The sequence below is a fragment of the Watersipora subatra genome, chromosome 4, assembly GCF_963576615.1.
Source record: "Watersipora subatra chromosome 4, tzWatSuba1.1, whole genome shotgun sequence".
NCBI lineage: Eukaryota > Metazoa > Bryozoa > Gymnolaemata > Cheilostomatida > Watersiporidae > Watersipora > Watersipora subatra.
The window spans coordinates 12,780,671-12,805,270 of record NC_088711.1 but is presented as its reverse complement, the minus strand read 5'-3'; the positions used below and the strand labels follow the sequence as shown (position 1 = coordinate 12,805,270).

Below are 24,600 nucleotides of genomic sequence, written 5' to 3'. Positions count from 1 at the left end.
GAAATAGAATTGCGGAGTGAGCGGTGCAAACAATAAAGATGCTCAAAAATGAATATGATCCTCATCTTGCATTGTTATTATATAAATCTGCTCCAATACTAAGCCAGGACTCTCCTACTACGCTACTAATGAAACTAAGACTTAGTACTATTGTTGCTACCCACCTGACAATCTATTACCCACATTACCTGATTCACACTCAAATTCAGCATAATAAGACTAATAAAATGTATACTGTATATTTCCTTGACCAACAGCTGGCATACAGAAACTAAAAATGTGGGTGATCAGCTTCAACCGACTGTTTATTATTAAAAATATAGAACATAATTACTATGTGATCATGTTAAAACTATTAAACATCGCTCAAATAGATAAATAAAGTTTGGAAAGAAAAGACACAAAAAATAGCTTTAGAAGAAAGACACACAGAAAAGACAGTTCTAAAAATAAACTAACAATCTAGAGGCACAATGAACTGTATTGAATTTTTTCTAGCGAATAAATCACGCATACCATACGTCTACCAACACGTTAGACTCACCAGCATCTCCTTGTATATAACTTGAATTAATCTGATGATAGTTGAACACAGACTGAATTTTTTTATAGAATTCATTAAAAATTACTAAATGCACATGTTGGTTATATTGCAGGTAAGTAAAATATGACGATTTCATTAAATATCCTAGCTAAGCTTCCCTGAAGGATTCAACAACACACAGCGTGAACAATAATTAAAACCTAATGATTTGGATAACAGATAGGAAACTCAGCAGAGCTCATCTTCTGCGACAGGGACATAAACAGCATCATGTTTGGCCAACAATCTCAGCAGAGGTCGCAGCTGTAGCCACCATTGATCCTGCGGTATACGTTTACTACAAATAATTTAAAGAGCCATATTAGATAACAACGGCTGTCCATAGTTCATAGAGGACATCTGCTTCATGAATTAATGAATAGAGGTTAATTACAGATTGTCAATGGGGTTTGAGGCAACAATATGATGTTTCTTTTAGAGAAAATTGTTAGGGGGAGTTATAAGACCCCATCTATGTGTACTCACGCAAAGTTAGTGCTTTTGGCCAGCTCAGACACATGGGAGTATTCAGTCTTACGTTTGATCACTCCTACCAACACTGCAGTGTCGGAATTCTCTGCGCTGACCGTTCCTGAAACCATTCGAGCTTATTAGGCAATTCAGCCACTAGTTAGACAGAGACGCACAATAGAACTCCACGTTGAGTTGAATGGAGGCCATGCTCATGCCAACACACCGATTAGCCTGCAACAAGACTTACCATCTGGCTGAAGGCTAGCCTCATATAGCTTAATCATGTGCTGTGCAGCCTTTGTTCCTAGCTTTGTGCCAGTGTTTCTGTCAAAAGGGCTAGGACTGCCCCCCTAAAAATGGAGTAACAATACACATGTCTATGATGCAAATCCTAATCTTTTGCTTTTACTAGGCTATCATACCCACACATATGTCAAAAATAGGTATCCATAACTTCAAACTACATGTATTTGACTCTAAATTTTTTAAGATTAGAAACTGCCAGTCACACTGAAGAGACTGTAAACAACTCCTATTGTCCAGCGCAATATACACCGATATACAACCTGAACAAATTTCTACATTTAATTTTAGCAAAAAAAAACTGCTACATTTGAGAAGTCAATAAGTAGTCAAAATTTTATATTGTCCTTTAGTTTTACTTGTTATTTTGACATTTTTTATATTTGCAATATTTGAAAGTAAATCTTTCTTAAAGACCATGAGGAATTTGGGCTTTGTTCCATAGTATTAAAAATGACAGCAAAGCTAGCAGGCAAAGACTGCCATCATTGAAGAATAGTGTTAAAGGCTTGTTGACAGGGGTACAAAATATCTCAATATACACAATATAAACGTGTGTTTCCAATAAAGTCCCTTGTGAAAGTGGTTGTCGGGCCATTGTTTTAGGAGAGCTCGCAACAAATAATGGAAATATGACACTGAAAGTTGTTTTTGTGTAAAACAGTAAGTCCTGATGTATATTTGTGTTCTACGTTCAGAACACACTGATGAACCGTACAATTGTAAATGACTTCAATACCCAACTCATTTTCAGGTAATTCATGTTTTCTGTTTCTTGTTGTTCTCGCTACAAAACTTAACAGCAATTCTTAGCTCTCTCATGTACCCAACTAACTCGCTGTTATAGCAACATCACAATATCTTCCATTGACACTTTGGACACAGCTAAATTTGTTAATTAAACATGTTCATACGTATATGAACACAGGCAAGCTGTGCTCACTTACAGCCACCGGCTTCTTTAACGAAATACATTGCCTTTTTCTTCTAGGCTTCTATTAAGGAATCTCTAGCTCTATTTTCACCTAATTTTTATCAAAAAACCTGGCATTTTCAATGATGTTATACATCACCACACATAAGGTTATTTGTAAAGCTCGAAGATGCCGTCAATCACAAATGTAACACACAAATACTTTTACCGACTGCAAAGGGGATTTCTTTGCTTTTAGCTCTTAGTTGGATTATTCATATCTGGATATGCTCTATTTGGTACTAAACATTAAACATGCTTAATGTCATGATTGTTCGTGCAGATATGGCCTAGTAATATTGCATCTCTAAACCTATGAGATGGCTGAGGCTGTGAGTAAATATGATTGGGTACAGCAAAGCATTAAAACAACCGTATAGACAAAGATGGAAGGTGCTGAACGAACGTGTCTTCATGTTTGTCGTATTCAAAGATACAAACAAATTTTGAATGCTTAATACAACTTTGTTTGGTTTAGTAAATTTGAGAAATATTTTGCAAAAAAAACAACAAATCTAACAGAGCGGTATCTAGTTATCGGAGTAATGAATTATCTGGCAGAAAAGTTGCAAGATTATGAGGACACTGAATTTGTATATAAATAACCTTCATGTTACAAATGTATATCCTGCGTCATGTATCGCAAGAAACTAATCCGCCACACTCGACAGATATGCCCTAAAATGGTAATCCATCTCACCTTCCATAGGTGCCCAAAAATATTAATCCATTAAACCTGATACATGTGTCAGGGAATATTAATCATCTCACATGCTGTATGTGCCATGCAATATTAACCCATCTCACCTGCTATGTGTCATATAATATTAATCCATCCCACCTGCTATGTTTCATATAATATTAATCCATCCCACCTGCTATGTGTCATATAATATTAATCCATCTCACCTGTTGCATGTGCCCAAGGATATTAATTCTAGTGGAAAATGAGGCCTTGCCAGACTCACTGTAGAGCTTACAAATGAATTCTGAAGTCATATTCTGATTGGCCCGCTCATTTCTACAAGAGAAAGAGAGAGAGAAATCAGCAGATGAATTATAGAGACCCAAAGTAAGTTTATTAAATATAGTCGTGCCCTAACATACACAAGACAGAGAGTAGAAAATTGTGATAATTCAGTTTCATTTTGGCTCTTGAATATTCAAACTAGCAGCATATCAACCTGGTTCCGCCTAAGGCTCTCTGAATGATAGAAAGTTTCACAGAAATTAATGGCCGCAAGTATGCCTCCAAGCGTTACAAGTTTTGCTTCGACATAATCTACTGCTCTTCTGCCACCCAGCACAGTGATGACACAAAAAATCATGTTTACTTTAATACACTTATTCTTGTCGAAGTTTTAAAATTTGCTAAATATAAAATATTCATCGCTGTTATAATTATGCCCAAGGTTGTATTATTATAGAACAATTTAAATTGCGCGATATGAAAATAAACTAAAATGAGAAAAATTATAATTTGATCTTCAAATGCTTTTCACACAACGTGTATACAGCTCAGAACAATCTTGGTTCAACTAATGAGCTTACCCGAGACAAGGTTATTGTGTGGCAAGCACTCCTGTTAAGGTTAGTAACTGACAAACTGAGTGTGTATAAACATGCTAGGAATAGGAAGCAACTCACACGAGTATGAGACCTCTTTGTATTTCACACTTCTCCATCTTGCTGCTCATGTGATCACAATCACTCTGTATAATAACACCACAACTGAATGAAAGACAGTATTCTACTTGTTGCATGTAAAAATGAAGTTGAATGAGAGTAGATAACTCCGAGACATGATAATGTAATATGTTGATGAGAGTGGACAATTCTGTAACATTAGTGCGTAGCATCACGTAGCAAACAGTACAGAACTTGTACAATAATCCCTCACTTTCAGTGGTTAATAGGGACTGGGGAATTATCTGGATAAAGCTGGAATAAGTGAAAATCCGCGAAATAAAAACTAATTTTTTACAGTCTCTGTATGAGCTAACTTTTAACACCAGAACTTTTAACAAAATGTATATATATATATATGTTGCCTCAAGACAATCAAGTTAGAAAAAAGAACGTATATATATAAACTTCAGTATATATAAACTTTCATAACTTTTATGCATGGCTGCATTGATGAAAAGATATCCTGCAGACAAACATAAAGATATACCACATACATGAATAAAGTATAGAGATATCAAGGGTTATTATATTTAGACTGACACACAAATAAAGCATGTAACGAGCTTTACTGGTAGTAAATATGCTGTTATTAGAGGCGGATAAGCAGCGCATGAGGATATACCAATAACTACTCATAAGGCATAAGCAGGGATGAAATCAAGCAAATTAGTTTTAGGCAGCGGTTGGCAAATAGCAGAAACATACCAAAAGGTCAGCACATGCAAAAGGTTCTTCATTTATGTAGGCAGCATCAGCCCCACCAGCCAAAGCGGAGAGCGTTGCTAGGTACCCGCAATATCCACCCATTGTCTCCACAACAAACACTCGTCTCTTGCTGCCGAGAGCTGACTGCTTGATCCTGTCGCATATCTGTAAGGATGGCATCACTCTGTACCGACAGTTGTCTAGCATCGCAGACACACAACTTGTTCACTTGACCAAATGTTTAAATTATTGCACAAGCTATTAAGTTTGCAAGGTGAGACGAGACAAAACTTTCTAAGATGTTTGCATTAAGGCACAGATAATAGATTCCTAACGTGACCGTCTTCCACAGATTGATTATCCCAGAGCTCCAATTGGATGTGATGAAACGCAAAAGCTTTTGAGGACTTACGCTGACAATCTCATTGACGGAGCTGTCACAGCCAAGGCTGAAGTCTGTACCAGGAACATTATTACTGATTGTACTTGGAATCACCAAGATAGGTATTTTGAAAGACGGGTAATCCTTGCGTGCCTCAAACATTTGCAGAGCGGAGTGATATGCCTGCAACAAAAACAAATTTTAGAAATTACCATTGTTACAAATGGAAGATAAAATCTCTACCAAACATGCTGTGAATTGGCCAATTTAAATAAACTAAAACTTAAAAAGTGAGATAATAACCCAATCGACTTTTAGCAAAGTTGATTGAATTCCACAACTGCATACATGTCACGTACATATAAATGCGAGAATAAGATCACTACACATTCAACATACTTCATCTGTTTGCCGTTTAAGTTTTAGAACAAATGTTTATTAAAAACACTTCTATAAAGTTATATAACACAGATATAAAAGTTCTAATAACATAATATATTAATATGGATTGTTATATCAACGTAATATATATGAATTTTGTAAGCGTCCATGATTTTTTCCTTGTGTCAAAATTGTCTCATGGTTGGAGCCAAGGTTCGTAAAAAATACTGTATGTTATTTAATTCCCGACATGGTCAAGAAAGCAACGATAAATATTTCAAGTAATTACATAGACAATTAAAAGTGCATCATACAAAATTGTGGGCAAATTAAACATGCAGATCTAAATTACCGCACAAGCTTTTTTGAAGCCGTTCAAATAAAGAGTGGCATTGTATGTTTCAAACCACTCGTCAAAATTTTCGGAAGATAAATTTAACCCTTTCACAGGCGACATTAACTCTTTTGGATGAAAGAAATTTGCTAGCTTACTTCCAACTTGTCGTAATAAATTTCCTAATAAATATGCACGGGAAAGCTGACATGTCTCTACCAGTTGATATCTATTGCTTGTATTAACCTACGATGATCTTATTGCCTGCGCTGCAATTTGTTGGAACTTCCAAGTTTTTTCATTTTATTCTAAATTGGAAAGCATATTTTCATTTTATAACTGTATTTAAGAATATTGCATAAAAGCTCATTGCACTCATAGATATATGTTTGCTACAGTTTGCAGCCAAAACTAGCTTTTTACTTGCAATATAAGGAATTGTGAGGGTTGATCCATTGTAAGCCGCGTTTACATAACCGCAATGATGCCTTCAAATAATATGCTATAAAACTACAAGCTTATAAGTTATATAATAATAATAATCCATCAAATGTTGCAAATATATATTCAAGAACAAGCGACATAAACAAACCATATTTATAATACATTTATAAACAAAAATTAATATCTTTGAAAACTATTAGCATTGTTTGCTTGGCCAGTTGCATTTTGATTGTTGCCTTCGTTTGAAACTGTTCCATATCTTCTGGCTGTTCAATACCTTCCACAGTGCCTTCTGAGCTCAACTCATCTTCTGCACAGCTGAGCTAGTGGATATTAGCATCCAAACAATGTTTTAGCAGAGCCAAACTATTACGTGATGCAATTTATACTTCTCATGCAAATAAAGAGAAACCATGTGTAACAAATAGTCTCAAAATTTTAGCCTCAGCAGCACAGAATCCATCGTAAAAGCGCAGAACTTTTTTTAAATACATCAACGTATCAAGACCGCGTAAAGCAAAGAACTACTAATAGCCTGATAGGGTTACTAATTGTTTCTGTCGCGTTGCAATCAAAATTTTAACAAAAAAACTGTAAGGACTTGGAGTTGGAAAATGGATTTCGATACGAAAAAACAACGAACGAACTAATTGATATTGATAAAACCGAGTCATTATTAGTACGGTTTTGTGGACACTTTCTACTGATCACTTGCTATTATGGGTTCCTAAAGATCAAGATTGTCAAATAGTGGCGTTCAAATAGGGGTTGGGTTCAAATGAAGGTTTTATGGTATATGCAAAAGATATGTTATTAAACTAATAATCAATACAAAAGTTCTTTATTATAACTTAACCATAGAGATATGTAAAAAGTGTACTCTCTGCAATGCATAATTCAGTGTCAGAGTGAACGATAGTGATAAGAGATGTGACTCACTCTAACTTACACTAGTTATAATTCAAACATACTCTATGTAAAGTTTGCACTAATTTTATACTTTATTTTTGTTATATTTATTTATTTTACTTCTGAGAAAATTTAAGACGTATAATGAAAACTACTTAATATGTCGAGACAAATATTTGCTCAAATTTTACCCAAAACTATTTTCATGCAAGTGATTGTAAGTTGAGGTTGGATAGTACTCTAATAGCACCTACCAGCACAGGACTAGGACTACTATTGCTGCTAACTCAAACTATATACAATAAGATGGATGAATAATAGCCATGCATAAGCTGATACCTGGTTGGCAAGCTTCATTGGAGACCAGTATGACAGCTAATACCTAATCGATAAAGCCTGTTTCACATACAACTTACCACACAGCTAAAAGCGCAAAATTCCTGCATATTTGGCAATGTGTGTGAATGTTGCAAATGTAACGTATAGAAGTTTACAAAAACTCGCCCTTTGTGTGATGATGTGTGAACAGAAATGCTCTATGATGTATGTGAATATCTAGCAAAGCGTCACCGAGTGAATTAGCTTACCTTATTAGTGCTAGCAAATTATATTTTCCCTTCGAATCAACTTCGCGAGGTGTGCATGTTTACACCTGCCTTCTAGTTACAGACCTCCAACGAGTGAGAGAATTTGAAAAATGATTTTGCGATTTAAATAACTCGCTAAGCAACCCGGTTACCATAACACACCTATGAGTTATAGCATACTCTATGTAGTGAAATACTCTATGTATGTTACAATAACACACCTATGAGTTATAGCATACTCTATGTAGTGAAATACTCGATGTATGTTACCATAACACACCTATGAGTTATAGCATACTCTATGTAGTGAAATACTCTATGTATGTCACCATAACACACCTATGAGTTATAGCACACTCTATGTGGTGAAATACTCTATGTATGTCACCATAACACACCTATGAGTTATAGCACACTCTATGTAGTGAAATACTCTATGTATGTCACCATAACACACCTATGAGTTATAGCATACTCTATGTAGTGAAATACTCGATGTATGTTACCATAACACACCTATGAGTTATAGCACACTCTATGTAGTGAAATACTCTATGTATGTCACCATAACACACCTATGAGTTATAGCATACTCTATGTAGTGAAATAATCTATTTATGTTACCATAACACACCTATGAGTTATAGCATACTCTATGTAGTGAAATACTCTATGTATGTCACCATAACACACCTATGAGTTATAGCATACTCTATGTAGTGAAATAATCTATGTATGTTACCATAACACACCTATGAGTTATAGCATGCCTCCATGTAGTGAAATATAAGTGAAGCAAAGTTTGACCTGTGACCTGCTTGACACATACCTCTAAAAATGACTTGAAGGTATGAGAGACAACCAAAACTTGTCTGTTACCCTACAGGATAAAAATATTCAATGGATTTAATAATTCACGATTTCACGAAGTCAATTCCGCGAGAAATTAGTTTTATTTTTAACCACAAGGAAGAATAGCTACTGCCTCAAATTAAAAACTAGCCGCTAGGCAGAAGTACTAAACGTAGCCGAGTTTCAAACTTTTTATAAATCCTTGCCGGGGCTTCGAGTTAACCCCATTGCCAATGCATCACACTTCTTTACAAAATTATTCAAGGTTTTCACAAGTTATTCGGCGTGGCGTTGTCATCGCAAAAATCCCTCCTACATTTTTTTACATTGAAATCAACTCCATCAACCTTTAATACTGAAGTTTATTACGATAATGATTCTGATCTGGACATTATGGTATGTATTTGATTTGCAGTGCAGATATGTTTTTCCATAATTAACTGCGTTAGTTCATTCTCTTGTTTACAAACTGATCGCTTTTATTCAATACTTCAGCTATCGTTTTTGTGCTTCCTTTACACTTGCTAATATTTTTTTTGGTGTTTACTGCAGATTGAGAATGAAACATAACTTATTCCGATTGCGAAAACTAGAGACAAGTTGTAATATTCACCAAGGCAGGAATATTGGCAGAGAAGCAACCAGTCAACCTAAACCCCTTCATCAACAACAACTCCTTGTAGAGATATATGTAGAGATATATACATGTATATATATATATATATTCAGAATATATATATATATATATACATACATATTTTATGTATAGATATTTTTTAAGGATTTTTAGAGATATTTATAAAGAGATATTTTTATGTGTAGATATATTACCGTATAATTTATTACAAACTTGAGTGTACTAATAAAATATTTCAAATGCAAATGAAATTTTACAAACAATGAATAGAGTAAATAAAAACAGTTTAACCCATATAGTGATTGTCTGGCAATAAAATTAAACTGATAAGTAAATTCTAGCATTTAATGGTGCTCTCTGACTAGTTATTTTAGTAATAGGAGCTCTATTATAGCGCAGTCACTGTTTTGAGGAGATGTTAAAGGCGATTCTTTCGCTACTACATGGCTGGTAAGGGAGTTACCATCAGAACTCTCTTTGTGGCTTACTATTGCAACGATCTGCCGGTTGGCCAAAACTTTGTGATCGTAAAGGCGTCTTGTTCCTTTTTTAAAACAGATATATTCTCCTTGTTAGCAGCTGCGGTCACTTCTACCTTCTACCAGTTTTTTTTAGCTGGTCACTTCTACCTCAATCTCAAGACCTCCCTGAATGATTGGTGATCTTCTAGAAATGACATCCACCACCCTTGCAGTCATTGTGCCTCTGTGTATAATGAAAAAGCTGCTTACTCTACTTACTTCACGGGGTAGATGAGTAAGATGACCAACCGTTGCGCAGTCTGCGTTTATTAGCTTTACTGCAAATGGTCGTGCGGATTATTGGGCTCTCTCTCACACTAAAACAAATAACGAAGCGGTAGGGATGGAAAATATAAATATTGCGTTTTACCAAAGAACCAAAGTAAAATTCAATTATTAATTTAGTAAATGGTTTGAAAAAAACTCATTACTTACCACAAGTTGTTGGTTCATCAAGGCCTCCAAATCGATGAATATTCGTGAAAACGTCTGAGCCCAGCAAGAAATTTATAGCTTAGCATGATCGACTCGTAGTTGTCGGCTAAATAGAAACCTAAACGCGTGGTGTGGGTTAATGTGAAGGGTTAACTCTCTTGCTAGCCGCAATAGATAATTCTTAATAGAGACTGATTGTGTTCATTCGCGAATAAATTAGTCCGCGAACATGTATGAAAAAGGCAATTTGCGCGAAACTTAACTCCGCGAATATATTCATTCTGTAGGGTATATTCCTTAGTCAGAGTTGTCCCATCCTTGTCACTAGTAACCGCAAGGCTCACAAAGTAGACACTTATGCTCATGATGTAATGTAATCAATGTACCTCAAAACCACCGATTATCAGCAATCCACCAAGTTCATGCTTTTCTATTTGACGCCCAATAGCTTCTAGTCCAATTTCATTGGGCAATCGTCTAAAAAAAAGACACAACTTTGAAACATAAAATAAAAACTACTAGAAAAAGATTACCACAAAAAGCAGTCGCATGCGCTGGAATTTTTAGTTCATCCATATTTTCTCATAATATGATTTAGAACTCTTTTTTTAGTAAATTAAGTTTTTTTACGGATTCCAAAATTAAACATATCAGAAATAAATAACCTCAACAATAACATTGACATGGTCATATGAAAATGTGCTGTTTGCTACACATTCTCTGCTCCGCAAGCAGTTTTTTCAAAAATGCATCACAGCATGTGTCAGTAGCAAATCAAATGCTATGGAGACTCCTGGAAATAGCGAAGCTTTCTTTGATAGTTTTGAATAAAAATCTCCATTATCAAAATGCCAACCTTTTAGTACCCAGCATGCTACCACCCTTGGCAGCCCACCCTCTGACATCCTTCCACTCGAGCAGCTTGAAATCGCCATCAGCCAGTCCAGCCAAGCTACCATACACTCCTAGCACATCAAAGCCCTCCACTTGTGACATCCTTACAAATGCTCTCACAGCTGCATTCGCCCCACAGGCTGGAGCGCCAACAGCCACAACAGCAAATTTGTGTTTCGTCTGAAAATATTTGGAAAAGAACCCAGTCTACACTGTAAGCTTCTGATGTATTATTGGTAACCTCTAAACAGCTAATTAAAAATTACTATATTTAATACAACAATTGGCATCGAGTCAGCCACAATATATTGGTCACATGACATGCTGACAAACAGTAACACCGAGTAAGGATTTGGGAGATTATCATCAAACGAATATTCTAACTATGACATCAGAATTTACAGACACGATGAAACTAGTTTTATATCTTGGATGGCAGCACTTGGAATGAGCGTTATAACGCGAGACAAACTTTCCAAGGGAAGCACTAATTTATGTGAGCATGAATTCAGGTAAGCAATTTTACCATCCTTACACTATCAAATTGAGGCTTTTGAGTAGAGATGAGCTCATCATCTTTGCCTACAGAGCTAGAGTTTAAGATCTGAGAATACTAAGGGTAAAAGTACATGGTACGAAATTGATGAGCAACAGCGGACATCAGCTGAGCAAAGACATTGTAAAACATCGCTGCCAAGCATTGTTAAAATGTAAAAACTACAGCTGCACAACGATTATAAAAATTGATCGCGATTAATAACTGGTCTGAACCAGTTAATCTTCGATTAATCTTAGAATTAATCTAGCAAAAACCTGCATATTCAAAAACAAATAATACAGCTACATATAGATTAATTATATTTTAAGCAATTGTTAGCAGTAGTCCATGTTATGTGCAATGTACATAAGTTAAAATGTAATAATTATTATGAGTATGAAAACTGTCTATGAAAGTCTATAATTAAGTCAGCCAAGAGTTGAGGCAGCACAGTATATTCACATTATCTGAATAAAGAGATGCCCTCTTCCTACATACAATATTGCCAACATTAGAGAATAGCCGTTCACAGGGGACAGCAGTGCCGGTAGTCAGTAGTATTAGTTATTGTCTGCGACAGCTGGTGATGAGTTCTGCGCGGTAGGATGAGAATTAGTTACAATATATCTTAATGATGATGTGCTGTGGTAGTAGGCAAATTCTTTCTGGCATATACTGCACTTCGCTTTCTTGTTTACGCTTCCAACAACTTACAGAAATGTGCTACCTAGGGTGGAAGACATATTTCTGCTTTCATGTTCCAATAAAGTGTCAATCTTATATTACTAATATTCTGAAGCTGAAATATGATTGTGAATTTTTTGAAAAATGAAAATGCATGTATAATTTAGTTAAGAAAGTTTTTAAAAATCAACTGTAAGATATTAAATAATACTGAAATCACTTTTGTTGCTATTACCTAGAAACATGTTCAAACAACTAACATGGCCGCTTATAGCTAGATCGGCACGGGCGCTTGTGCATTGTATTGTATAAACAAGTTTAGTGTTAGCGACTCACTTTGTTTTCATAGTTGAGTGCAAAATAATTGTGGTTTAATTTATTGGTAAGAAAGTGTTGCTTGTCATAATATTTGTTAGTAAATTAAATGGTAGTAACCTGCTATGTTAGTATAACGTATGGTACTAAACAGTACAAAGGAAAGGAACCACATCAAGATCATCACCTCGGTTGCATTTTAATTGAAGATTAATTGGCCCAACTCAGTTAATCGTTTATTTGTATTAGTCGGCGTTAATCGTTTAATTAACGCGATCATTGTGCAGCTCTAGTAAAAACCAATTAACATTATACTCTGAATGTGCCATGATAATGAATTTATGGCGCGTAACTGTTTTACCCAATACCGTATATGTTTTAAATCAAAGCAAAACAGTGGATTTTCTAGTTAATTTTTAGCATTTCAAGTAGGCATGCCGTGTAAATGTGTGCAAATAATTCTACTTGTTCAGGATATTAAAAACCTATTGATTGAGTTCGTTGTTTTGCTGAGACACACATTAGGCGAGATCATGTCTCAAGTTTTTGAAATACTTTACAATCATTTTAATGCATGTCTTACTCAACACTTTTGCTTGTCAAACGGTTTAAAATGTTTTAGCAAAAATTTTATTCTTTGCATAACATGCTGTTGGTGGGTTGCATCATAAACGCTTATTTGAGTAACTTGTCCTTGATATGAAGAAACTACAAGACACTGAAACTGTGGTTTTGCACTATAAAGATTGAATATGAGTTAACATTTTTTCTTCGCTATCTGTTGATTTAACAGCAACACACTCTGTAGAACTAATTCAGAAATAATATGACAAAAACTGACGAAAAAGAACGAAGAATAAATCACATAATTAAAAGCAGCATGACTTACACCAGTTTGGCTGTCGCGTCTGTTGCGTCCTGATTTTGGGGCATCCAGACGAGAGAGTATCTTGTATATGTTGAGGTTAGCTTCAAAACTCCTGCAATACACAACAGACTGGATGAATCATGTACAAATTTGGCATGTACAAAATATATCACTGAAATTAAAAACTCTTACATGTATGGTATAAGAAAACATGTATCTCTTTTAAGAGAACGATGCATGTTTTCTTCTCATACCATACATGTAAGAGTATATAATGTAATCAATGAGATAAGAAAGTGATCTCATCTCTTAAGAGAGAGATTAATTTTTGTCAAAGGCAGTAACTCCACGTAATGCTATTGTTCTATGGACGACTGAAATGAGCCAAACTAGCGTGTGCCACTGAGCGTACCACACATGAAGATGTGTTTCTGGACTATTCTGACTATTCGAGTGTTGATGATGATCCACTTGTAACGGCAGAGCGCTGAGACCAAGACCGGCTGCCTAGCTGACCTTAAAGCCAACGCCACGACCGATTCAAGTCCTGGTACAACAGGAAGTCTGGCCGAAGATGAACTGACTCAGCAGACCGAGAGAAGAATGAGACCACGGAAGGACCGAAAAGAACCGAAAAGACCGATAGGCAGAAAGAGTCCAGCTGAAGACCATGCGTAAGAAGGCCAGAAGAATGACGAGATTAGAGATCACCGACAGTCTCTTGCAGATTGTTCTGTTGTATGCGCTCGCACTGAATCACATATACATGTATTTATATAAATTTGTAAAATATAATCTTATTGTCTTATTGCTTTGCACTCAACTCAGTGGCTTGGATTCTTGTGGAGCAGAAAAGGGAACTGGCAGTTTCCTTTACACACTCCATGTAAAAAAATTAATGCACACCATTGCTCTCAATTTATAAAGCAGTCCAGTCAACTACAGTACAATATGCCAGTTTTGTCTGTAATTGAACTAACAGATTTCTGACAGGCAAAAAAATGGTCAAAAATTACCATGTTAGAGTGCGAGAAAACAAACTAAGGTATATCAACTCAATACTAGCCTTTACAATACGAATAACTCTATCATTCATACAGCTTAAAGGTTAATAGTGGCCCATGCCAAGTAACGCTTTTATACTGGCCAAGAATATGCAAGTTGGTAAGCCCCAAGTGTTCCTTGTAAACTAGTATAGCATACCTGCCTCGTGCAGCTACACACTCCTGGAATTGCTCAGACTTCATGCATTTTTGAACTGCAAGGGTCTGAAATATACAAAGTTTATACATGTATTTGATGTTTTGAAAGTCAGCGTTGGAGTTGGAGATTGGTGTTATGTAAGAATTCCTGTTAGCCACAAATGGAAAAATGATATACTTCATACTTCTAATAAACTCAAAAAAGGAAAATGAGTACGATTAATGAAAAAGTGACTTTATTAGATATGACTTTATCAATTTCTATTTCATAGAGTTACACTTTTGCGAGAGGGGAGGGGGGGGGGGGGCGGTTTTGATTGGAGGTATTACTGTGAGTGAGAGGAACTGATGATGATCACAGTCTATTTTAATCATATGCTTTGTTTGTTAGTTGCTTATGTAATCAAAGAGTTGCTAAATATTTTCGAATCGCTATTCAATTATGTAGAAATTGAGAGGTGTTCATCAGGCGAGTGATTTGATTTGCTTGATAGTACTTCACACTAGACAAAATATGTGATTTTAGTCAAATCCTTTTTTATTTAATTTGAGATAAAAAAGTGATTTTGGGAACTGAACTACCTTCTCCACGCAGTCCATAAGCGGTTTGCGAACCATCTGGTTGCCATCGAGTGAGATTACCATAGCAGGGCTGCCAGGAGTGGCCTCCATCAGAGCGAACACTGCCTCAGCACCCATCCGAGTTGCCTGAAACATGCCGTCACTGGTTTCTAAAGGTTTACAAAGTTTGCATATATAGAGATAAACAAACACAGCTAAAGGTCATAGAGATGACGCCTACAGGCCGACTACAGCTAACCTTTCCTGACTTGCTCTATTTTACAATGTACAAATCAATGAAGACGTATATTTGTGCAATGGCGAGTTATGACACGAAGCTGTGTAACCTTTCCAAATCAATAATTATTTGTGCACAATATCATTCCAAGCAAGAAGGAAATGGGTGCAATATGAGCATTCAATTTTTTTCTAGAAATATGCTTCAGGTTCAAGATTTGTGCAATTACTTTGTTGACATCATATCCAAGATGTAAACAAAGTAATGCATAATGCCTGCTTTCCCTCATCAAGCATAGAGGTAAGTTACCAATAGCCAATGAAAGACCTGGACACATACAAGAGAGTATAACTTTAATTAAGGCAATCTTTCATTGCTTAATGGTTGACTTGCAACAAAATTCACATTACAGTTATTTTGTATCAAAAGATTCACCATGTCTTACTCTGCGGTGTTGAAGGTGCAACATATGTGGAAATGTGATTACAAGCTCCTAAAAGCTCAAAAACGAACAGTTAATCGCCGCCATCACAAAACCGCCCTAGGTTAGAATCTCTTTTCAAAACGGCTCAAATGGGACGTAGTTGTACAAGATGGCTTTTGTTTACACTTTCACGCAACCTCATTCGTCAAAATATTTTCACAAATATACTTCACGCATTCAATAAAACCATTGTTCATACGCGTCTATTTTATCATCATTGTAATGCTGTCACTTTTAGCACTGGTATCTTATAACTTACCGTAAAAATTGTTGAAAAAACTTTGAAACCTGGACCCAAAATAATTTGGAGAGACATTTTCCCAGCTGATCCTATGCCTGAGAAACTAAAGCGAAACTACAACAGTTGTGTAGCTTCACTTTAGTTTCATCCACTTCCAGTTTAGGCAGGGTTACAATGTTTTGACTAATCCGCACTCGATACCTTCTCAATATAACACCAAAGTACTAAATAAGGTGATTAAACAATTCATGAGATATTGCTGAATATTTTAAACAGGTCGAGAAATGAAAAAGACCCAGACAAAAAATTAGTTTCTGATAGCACACAAGCTGCGTTTTTTGGTTGGTGACGAGGGCTGAAAAATAGACTAGGATAGTGATCTAGATAGGTGCTTCTAGTCCCAACATTCACACTAGATCTGAGTCTACTGCTGGTGCTTCTAGTCCCAACATTCACACTAGGTCTGAGCCTACTGCTGGCGCTGTTGTAAACTAAGATAATCAATTCAATAATAAGTAAATTAAACTTCAATCAATTTGAAGACTGCATCCAATGAGGCCTATATTTATGTGTGACTATGCAACCAAGCTTTACTGAGAAAGAGCATAGGCACTCACATCAATGTTTGAGCCAAACTTACCTTCTTTCATTAATATACATGTATGTATCTACCCTGTACTACTACTATAATAACTGTAAGTACACTTGAGGGAGAGTCAGGGCTTGGCTCATCATAACCAAATTGTTGAAAATTATATAACAAAATAAACTCACGAAATCCACAAACTAAATACATTGCGTTAAGGTTGAAGCGGTTGAAGCGGTTGAAGAGGACTTTGAAGGTGTCAGCGATAATACAAGGGATCTATCTGTTTATTCAGTTACCTCTACAATGTCATGGTTTGTGTGAGTGTAAACTAAAAACTAGTTGGTCCGTTTGATTTCTGCTTTTTTCATTGCACCCTGCAAGCTTATAACTTTAAAATGATATTCACTTCAAAAGGAATAGTGCTATCATAGGTGCTTTCACAGTCGATGCAAAGCTGTTAATACGATCTAAAATTAAGGTACTGCTTGCGTATACAGGACTAGCCTTCTAAGTGTTAAACAATGTTTAACTTTAAAGAGGGAGCAAATTATTTACATCAACACTCAACGGTAAGAATGCAAGTGTTAAAACACGGAGAATAGATAACTCATATGGTGTTGTCAACACGCAGCTAAATACCGTAAAACCTTTATTTGAACACCAGGGCGCTCTATTTTTCAACCCTCCCCGCGGCGCTTTATTAGGATCGCTTTAGGAGAGGCGTTGTATTTTTCGAACACCCCGTCAGAATGTTGAGAAAATAAATTTAACCCTTCAAAGGCGAATCGAATGTCACGCAAATTTTGCACTCTCCCTCGGGCGGTGTGACATTTGGAACAACCCTTTTGGAAGCAAGAAATTTGCTAACTTACCTGAACTTGTCCTAGATCTCTAAATAAATATGCACTGGGAAAGCTGACATACATGTACATGCGTCTACCAGTTGATATCTATTGCTTGCAATTAATTTTCGATGACCGTATAGCCTACATTGCAATCTGTCGGAGCTTTAAAGTTTTTTATATAATTTAAAATTTGAAAGCATATGTTCATTTTATAACTATATTTAACAAGGTTGCATAAAAGCTCATTGCACTCATCAATGTTTGCTACAATTTGAAGTCAAAACTGGCTATTTATGTGTGATAGAACAGGAGTTACGAGCGTTGATCCACTGTAAGCTGGGTTCGGATTACCGCAATCATGCTATCAAATAGAATGCTATAAATATGCAAATTTATAAGTTTAATAATAATAAACTATTAAGTGCTACAAATATATATTCAAGAACAAGTGATAAAAATAAACCATAATTATAAAACATGCAAAAAAAATTAAAATTTTGTTTGAGACAAAAATATTTGCGTCATTTGATAAGCAGGTTGGGTTCCGATTGTTGTTTTCGTATGGAACCATTTAAACATCTTCTGGCTGTTTAATACTTTCCACAGTGTCTGCTAACCTGAACCCTTCTTCTGCACTGCCGAACTAGTCAATATTAGTGTCCAAACAATTTTTCAGCATAGCAAAACTTTTACGCTATGTTGACACTGACAAACTTTTTGCGAAAATAAAGATAAACCTTTAGCCGGATGCACGCCTATCACAAGTCATCCAAAGCATCGTAATTGCTAAAACGGTTTCCACATACATCAAAGTATCAAAACTGCATTAAAAATAAGGAACTACTATTAGCCTGATACAGTTACTAATTATTTCTATAGCATTGAAATCAAAGTTTTCAATGAAAAAACCTAAAGACTACGAGTTGGAAAATGGACTTCGATATGAAAAGATGAATTGATGTAATCGAGTCATTATTAGCACATTTTCAAAGAGTGGCGGTCAAATAAAGGTGGCATTCAAATAGAGGTGACGTTCCAATACAGGTTTCACAGTAACTTTGATTGCATATAGTATGCAGTACGTCTCGACTTTGTGATGCTCATAGCTTTTTGGGCAAGAGCTAATATGAAATGCATGTTGAAGAAAAGGACAGACCCATAAACATAAATAAGACTGTGTACTTACGAGTATTCTATCAAACGCAGATGGTCTTCCCCCTCTCTGAACATGTCCCAACACTGTAATCCTCGTATCATAGTGCAGACGACTCTCTATCAGCTATATAGAAAGTATAGAGGGTAATTAGCTGTGAGCAATGCTACTAATTCTTTTTACAACAGAGATGTAAATACTAAAACAGCAAGGAAGCAGCAGACAAAAAGGTCATTATGAATGATTACCTTTTGGACATATCTGACATCTATAGGATTACCCTGTTCATCAATGGCTCCTTCAGACACAATTATTATATTCAGTCTCTCACCTGACTCGCGTTCCTGTATCGATTAATATTTGGAATAACTCGTCAAAATGAAAAAAACATGTAAACACATAAATACATTTATAGATACGCTCAAGCAATAAAGGTATTAACCATTCGCAGCTTTTCGCACAGCCGTTCTTCCCAATGATCCTTATGTGGGTACTCAGGTACAAATGTAAAGTGAGCCTCGCATGCTAAAGCTCCGACTAGCGCAAGATACCTGCAAGCAAAACACTCGAAAACTTATTGAAGGATAAACCAAACAGTTAGTTCTTTTGTATGTTACGATATAACAGCAGAGCTGACAATCATTGCTGAAAGCAAGAACAATGTTGCGACTCACAGGCCTGTTTTAGGACACAATAAGGACCTTGACTAGCCCTATATATCAATCATGCATGCTCTTCATAATTCTTGATACCTACGCTAGCATTATGATTTATTGGCAAATGACGTTTTGCATTTCAAGGATAGTTTTAATGAATTTTTATCCTTGGTTACATAAATAATTATCTTACTGACAGGCCCTGTCGCATCAGGTAATTTTTAGAAAGGAAAATAGAGGTTCTGCTACAGACGAATTAGCTAATGAGACATAAGCGATACAAGATTTGCGAATAAAGACCAAAATGCTTGTCAGGTGTCTATCCAGCCAATAGGACATGGCAAAAATATAGGTATAGGTTATCATCAGCTACCAACTATCTCACTTCAAATAACTTTAAACCTCTATTTGCACCCCATGGCACTGTATTTTTTCGACCCTTCTGTAATGGCGTTCTATTGGAGGTGGCATTCTATTGAAGGAGGCATTCTATTAGAGGTGGCATTCTATTGGAGGTGGCATTCTATTAGGATGGCGTCCCATTAGAGGTGGCGTTCTATTACAGGTGGCGTTCTATTAAAGGTGCCGTTCAAATAGAGGTGTTACAATAATTAGACATAATAACTAACTTTTCAATTGAAGCACACCGTGAATGATTATCAGAAGTTCTAACAAAACATTGATTACATAACCTATGACTACTATAGCAATGAGAATATGAGGTAATTACCCGCAGTGGCGTCCCATGACCTCGAGAACAAAGCATCTCTGATGACTAGTGGCAGTCGTCGTGATAGCATCGACAGCCTCAACAATACGATGCAGCGCTGTGTCAGTGCCTATAGTCATGTCTGTACCGCAAAAGTCATTGTCTATAGAGCCAACCAGACCTACTATGTGCAAGTGAGAGTAGGTTATTTTCTGTTGGTCTGTTATAGCACCTGCAAGAACATGCATGAACTGGCACATTATACAAATCGGTCGGCACTCAAATCAAAAAGATGGTGACAGCATTTATATAGGTTATAGCGACTTACAACTAAAAAGGTAAATCAGAGATTAGGTATGTAGAAAGGTAGGTTTATATAGTTGAATGAACACTAGGTTCTTCAATGGATAGCAATTTGCTAATGACTTGCTGTCCCTACAGCCAGCGGCCATAATATATTTATATATGCCCTTGTACATTATGGTTGCATGATTAGTTTTTCTTTGCTGACATTTAGAGTTAAAGGTTTATGACTCGCCTCCCTCGACTAGCTCCTCCAAGAGACCAGACCACTCATTTCTGAAGCAGTTGGCCCCGGTGAGAGTGCCATCTCCTCCAATACAAACTAGATTAGTAATTCCATTAACAACCAAATTCTTTGCCGCTTTGAGTCGACCAGACCGTTGACGGAAATCACGACATCGAGCACTGCCAATAACTGTCCCACCCTGTAATACAATGCTGACAATTGCTGGAACCACAAGTATCTGATAAAAATATAGACAAATATTAATATACTGTAAATCCTCTAATTGAACGCCACCTCTACTTGAGCACCACTATAAAAAAAGGTTGAAAAATGAAGTGCAATGACGCTCAATTACAGGTTTTACAGTAGATTTTAATCTATGACTTTTTACTAATACCAATGCTAGTTACTTACACTCTGAACAATGTCATATCTAATGAGTACCTACCTGCTCGATGATGCCAGAGACATCAGCCCATTTAGCCAGCACAATATTATCCCCTCCATCCACCATACCCTGATATCCCTACAACAGTATGCGGTGATAGTACAGCAGGTACAATAAAGAGGAAATCAACTCAGATGCTACAACTGTAAGCAAATACTCGTTAAAACCAGAAACAGTAGTCCATGTTGCATTCTATGAAGACAGAACGATGTGGCTAAATACTAGTACATGATATTGCGTTGCTATTTGGTAGAGCTTGCCAAGTGATCTCATGATAATCAGTGTTGTTACTTCAAACCTTCACATCTAGAGAGTCAACATATTTTACTGTCATGTTTGGTGATACTGAACAGCAATTGTTATCTAACAAACACGTGACAGCGCAAAAGATTTACACATATGTGAAAGCAGTTGTTGAAGACAACTTCTTTTTAATTCTGAGTAAACTATTGATAAGTCGACATGCATGTAGATGAGTGATAATAAACAGGCATATTTCCATTTACGGCGTTTGTATAGAACTGTACCAACTCTTTAAGATAATTAAATGTCAGTATACCCACAGAGGTCGCTATTACAGTTTTTGTCATCATTGCTGCTTAAATTCAAAAGTTTATCAACACTATAAAAAAATTATTATTGAACTATTCGGAGTTGTCATCTCTCAAAATATGTGTCGCCCAATGTCATTTGTCGGCAAAAAATAACAAAATGATCAAGAAATGCGCTACTGCATCATGGGCTATTCAGAAGACACAATATCAACATATAGTCATTGAAAATGGTTATGCAAAAAAGTTTTTGATTATGATATATGCGTCATTCACAGAAAAAAACAAACAGAATAGGTAAAGCATTTTGCGGGAAATCAAACTGAAATCAAAATGAAAAAATTAAATTAAAAGTTGAGTTAAAAACACCAAAAACTATGATGAAACCGACAGTAACGACTGCCCAGACAGCTACAACAGCAGCAAACATAAAACTTTCATTTTCAGATAAACATTTTACTGATGGCAATAGAAGCAATCTGGATGCATCACCAAATGTGAAATTCTACCTAAAGATAGTACAACATTTTTGACAAATAATACGCCATTAAAATTAGATAAAACAATGATGCTTTTATTTGCAACATATTCTGTATCCACTGTATATCATCCTCATTTGCTACACCTTTCTAACAAAATGATCTCGCCATTAATGATTTTGAATAATCCAATTTTTCTATGTAATCTCTGTTTATTTATGGCTATAGGTTACAAGAGGTCAGACTCGCTTGAGCTTTTTGCTCATGGAAAGGTAACTGTAACTACTAACAGCTCAGGACACACGGCATAGGCATGTTTACTTGATCAGAGTTATAGAGCAGAAGAACTTGACACGGGTTAGGCAAGTACTGAGTAGAATTCAACACTATACAATAGTGTGGGTAAGCTTAGGTAAGTTTAAAGAAAGTAATTGATTAGGCAATATGTGCTACTTTTATGCCATAAGTGCATGAGTTTAAAAAGTCATTCAGTCACGGCGATAAGTTGTTGCATAGCTAGTTAAGTTGTTAGCTCCAGCACAAAAATAATCAGTAGAACAAAATTGTCAATTGTCTAGTGAGACTCAATTTAGTAATGACGCATTATAACACGAGTCTTTCGCAATATGTATAATGCAATCCAATTCTGAGAGCTAATTCTGTTGAACTATGTTCTATATTATTGATAACTTAGTTGTACGCATATATGTTACCTCTTTAATGAAGTATACTTTGCATCCCAAGTAGAGACCCATCCTGACAACAGCCCTCACGGCAGCATTCATGCCTGTTATAGGAACAGTCAAATAAAGGCTAAATGATAAGCCAGGATAAAAATGAAGCAAAAATTATAAGATAAAAACTGTACCATAAAGGTAGATATGGGATGCACATGATGAATTTTAACCCATACATAGCCGCTTGTTTGAAACATGGACCAGCTAAAAACATTTTAACATTTGTAGCTGAGCGATGCAATGACACTGAGCACGAGTCACTGCAATGGCTTGTGTTGCTTAGCATAGTGATGAGTCGCAAAACAAGCACAATCTTGAAAACTCATATAGGCCTAGACAAGATCATGAGGATATGTTTGAAGATATGCATACAATTTAAGCAATATCCTAATGTAAAAGCACGAAAATTGAAATTTTAAATTAAATGAACTTGAAATAGATAACATCAACACTGAGTGAAACTTGTCTTTTACCACTGATTTAATTGATGAAACGTGCACCACGAATGTTAATTGGGTTGAACAAAAAAAGTAATAAATTCACTGGTTTAGCAAATATCAAAACGGGCAGAAATGGTGAAGCAAGAGAATAGAGAAAATGTTAAATCTTGAGCTGCGATACACATGACTTCACAGTCACTAATGCATTGAATAAGGCTCAGTCATGAATGGTTAAACAAAACTTCTAGCCGAGTTTATGAGTAGAACAATACCTTGTGAATCTCCACCACTTGTAAATACTCCAACGGACGTCCCAGCGTGTGAATTGGGCAGAGGAAGCGCCTTGCCCTCCCGTCCAAGTACGCTGTTTATACTGGTCATTCTATCTAATGGATTGCTCATGCTTGAAATCTTCACCTACTAATGTGGAAAGCAAAGAAAATAATAAGATTACGTACATCTTTTGAACATAAAAACTATAAATCAGTCCATGGGAGTTTATTTTGATGAGATTATATAAAACAAAAAATAACCAAACATGTTAAAATTCTATTTTCTCGTGTTAATCTCAATAAATATTACATACAAATAAACAAACAGGTTAGTGTTAGAAAAAATTAAGTTGCAAAACAAAAACATGTTGAGACAATGTCAGGGAAACGAAGTGACAAAACCAAAAAATTAATAACTTAGAGCAAAAACAACTCATGTTATTACTTGCGTAGTGTGTAATAACTTCACCCTATTAGAACTGGGTTACTAATCTATAGCCGGTAGCAAAGTACGTGATAAATCTCACATAGTCATTTACACCAGATACGAGCAAAAACGAAGACATTCGGCTTTGCTAAATAGCAAAAGTATCGTATTGCGTGTTTGCGGTACGTGCGCCATGCAGCAGTATTTCTCGTAATAACAAGTTTATAAACGCTTAGGTAACTTATTGGCGATTTGAATACAAAAGAAATTTTGTCATTCATTGTTCACTTACGATTAAAAGGTTTACACATATTGGTGCGCATAAAATATTACGCATGTTCAGGGGCATATATTTAATTTCGCTGTAAATTATCTTTGATAAATCAACTTCGTTAAATGACAGCTGAGATTGTTGGTTATTAGGTTGTTATTATTGGTTATTGCTACTTATTAGTTGAGATATTTATACTTTTGCATGACTTGAAAAGCTCATATAAAGCAGCGATATTTTGAAACATGTACGTTTGTATG

The 24,600-nt window shown here is 35.9% G+C and overlaps 1 protein-coding gene across 1 annotated transcript; it reads right to left on the bottom strand.

Annotated features, from left to right (window-relative positions):
* Window positions 1-287: 287 nt before the first annotated feature.
* On the bottom strand, window positions 288-24,178 carry LOC137393514 (ATP-dependent 6-phosphofructokinase-like). The gene is made up of 21 exons (XM_068080093.1): window positions 24,088-24,178; window positions 23,643-23,790; window positions 22,907-22,980; window positions 21,164-21,241; window positions 20,725-20,914; window positions 20,208-20,418; window positions 19,264-19,372; window positions 19,070-19,165; window positions 18,855-18,947; window positions 15,293-15,418; window positions 14,712-14,776; window positions 13,530-13,620; window positions 11,066-11,283; window positions 10,596-10,686; window positions 5,140-5,292; window positions 4,728-4,892; window positions 3,981-4,045; window positions 3,243-3,354; window positions 1,305-1,407; window positions 1,070-1,175; window positions 288-881 (listed from the first exon to the last, which is right to left on the bottom strand). Exons 2-21 carry the CDS (start codon window positions 23,770-23,772, stop codon window positions 773-775), a joined length of 2,385 nt encoding a protein of 794 aa, XP_067936194.1. The 5' UTR covers window positions 23,773-23,790; window positions 24,088-24,178; the 3' UTR covers window positions 288-772.
* Between the last annotated feature and the right edge of the window lie 422 nt (window positions 24,179-24,600).

Excerpts from the sequence above, each read along its gene's own strand:
- LOC137393514 (XM_068080093.1), bottom strand. The coding sequence starts at position 23,772 with ATGAGCAATCCATTAGATAGAATGACCAGTATAAACAGCGTACTTGGA. Across the intron at positions 18,948-19,069 it reads ATGTCAGATATGTCCAAAAG|CTGATAGAGAGTCGTCTGCA; the intron begins GTAATCATTCAT and ends CTTTCTATATAG. Across the intron at positions 10,687-11,065 it reads AGCATGCTGGGTACTAAAAG|ACGATTGCCCAATGAAATTG; the intron begins GTTGGCATTTTG and ends TCTTTTTTTTAG.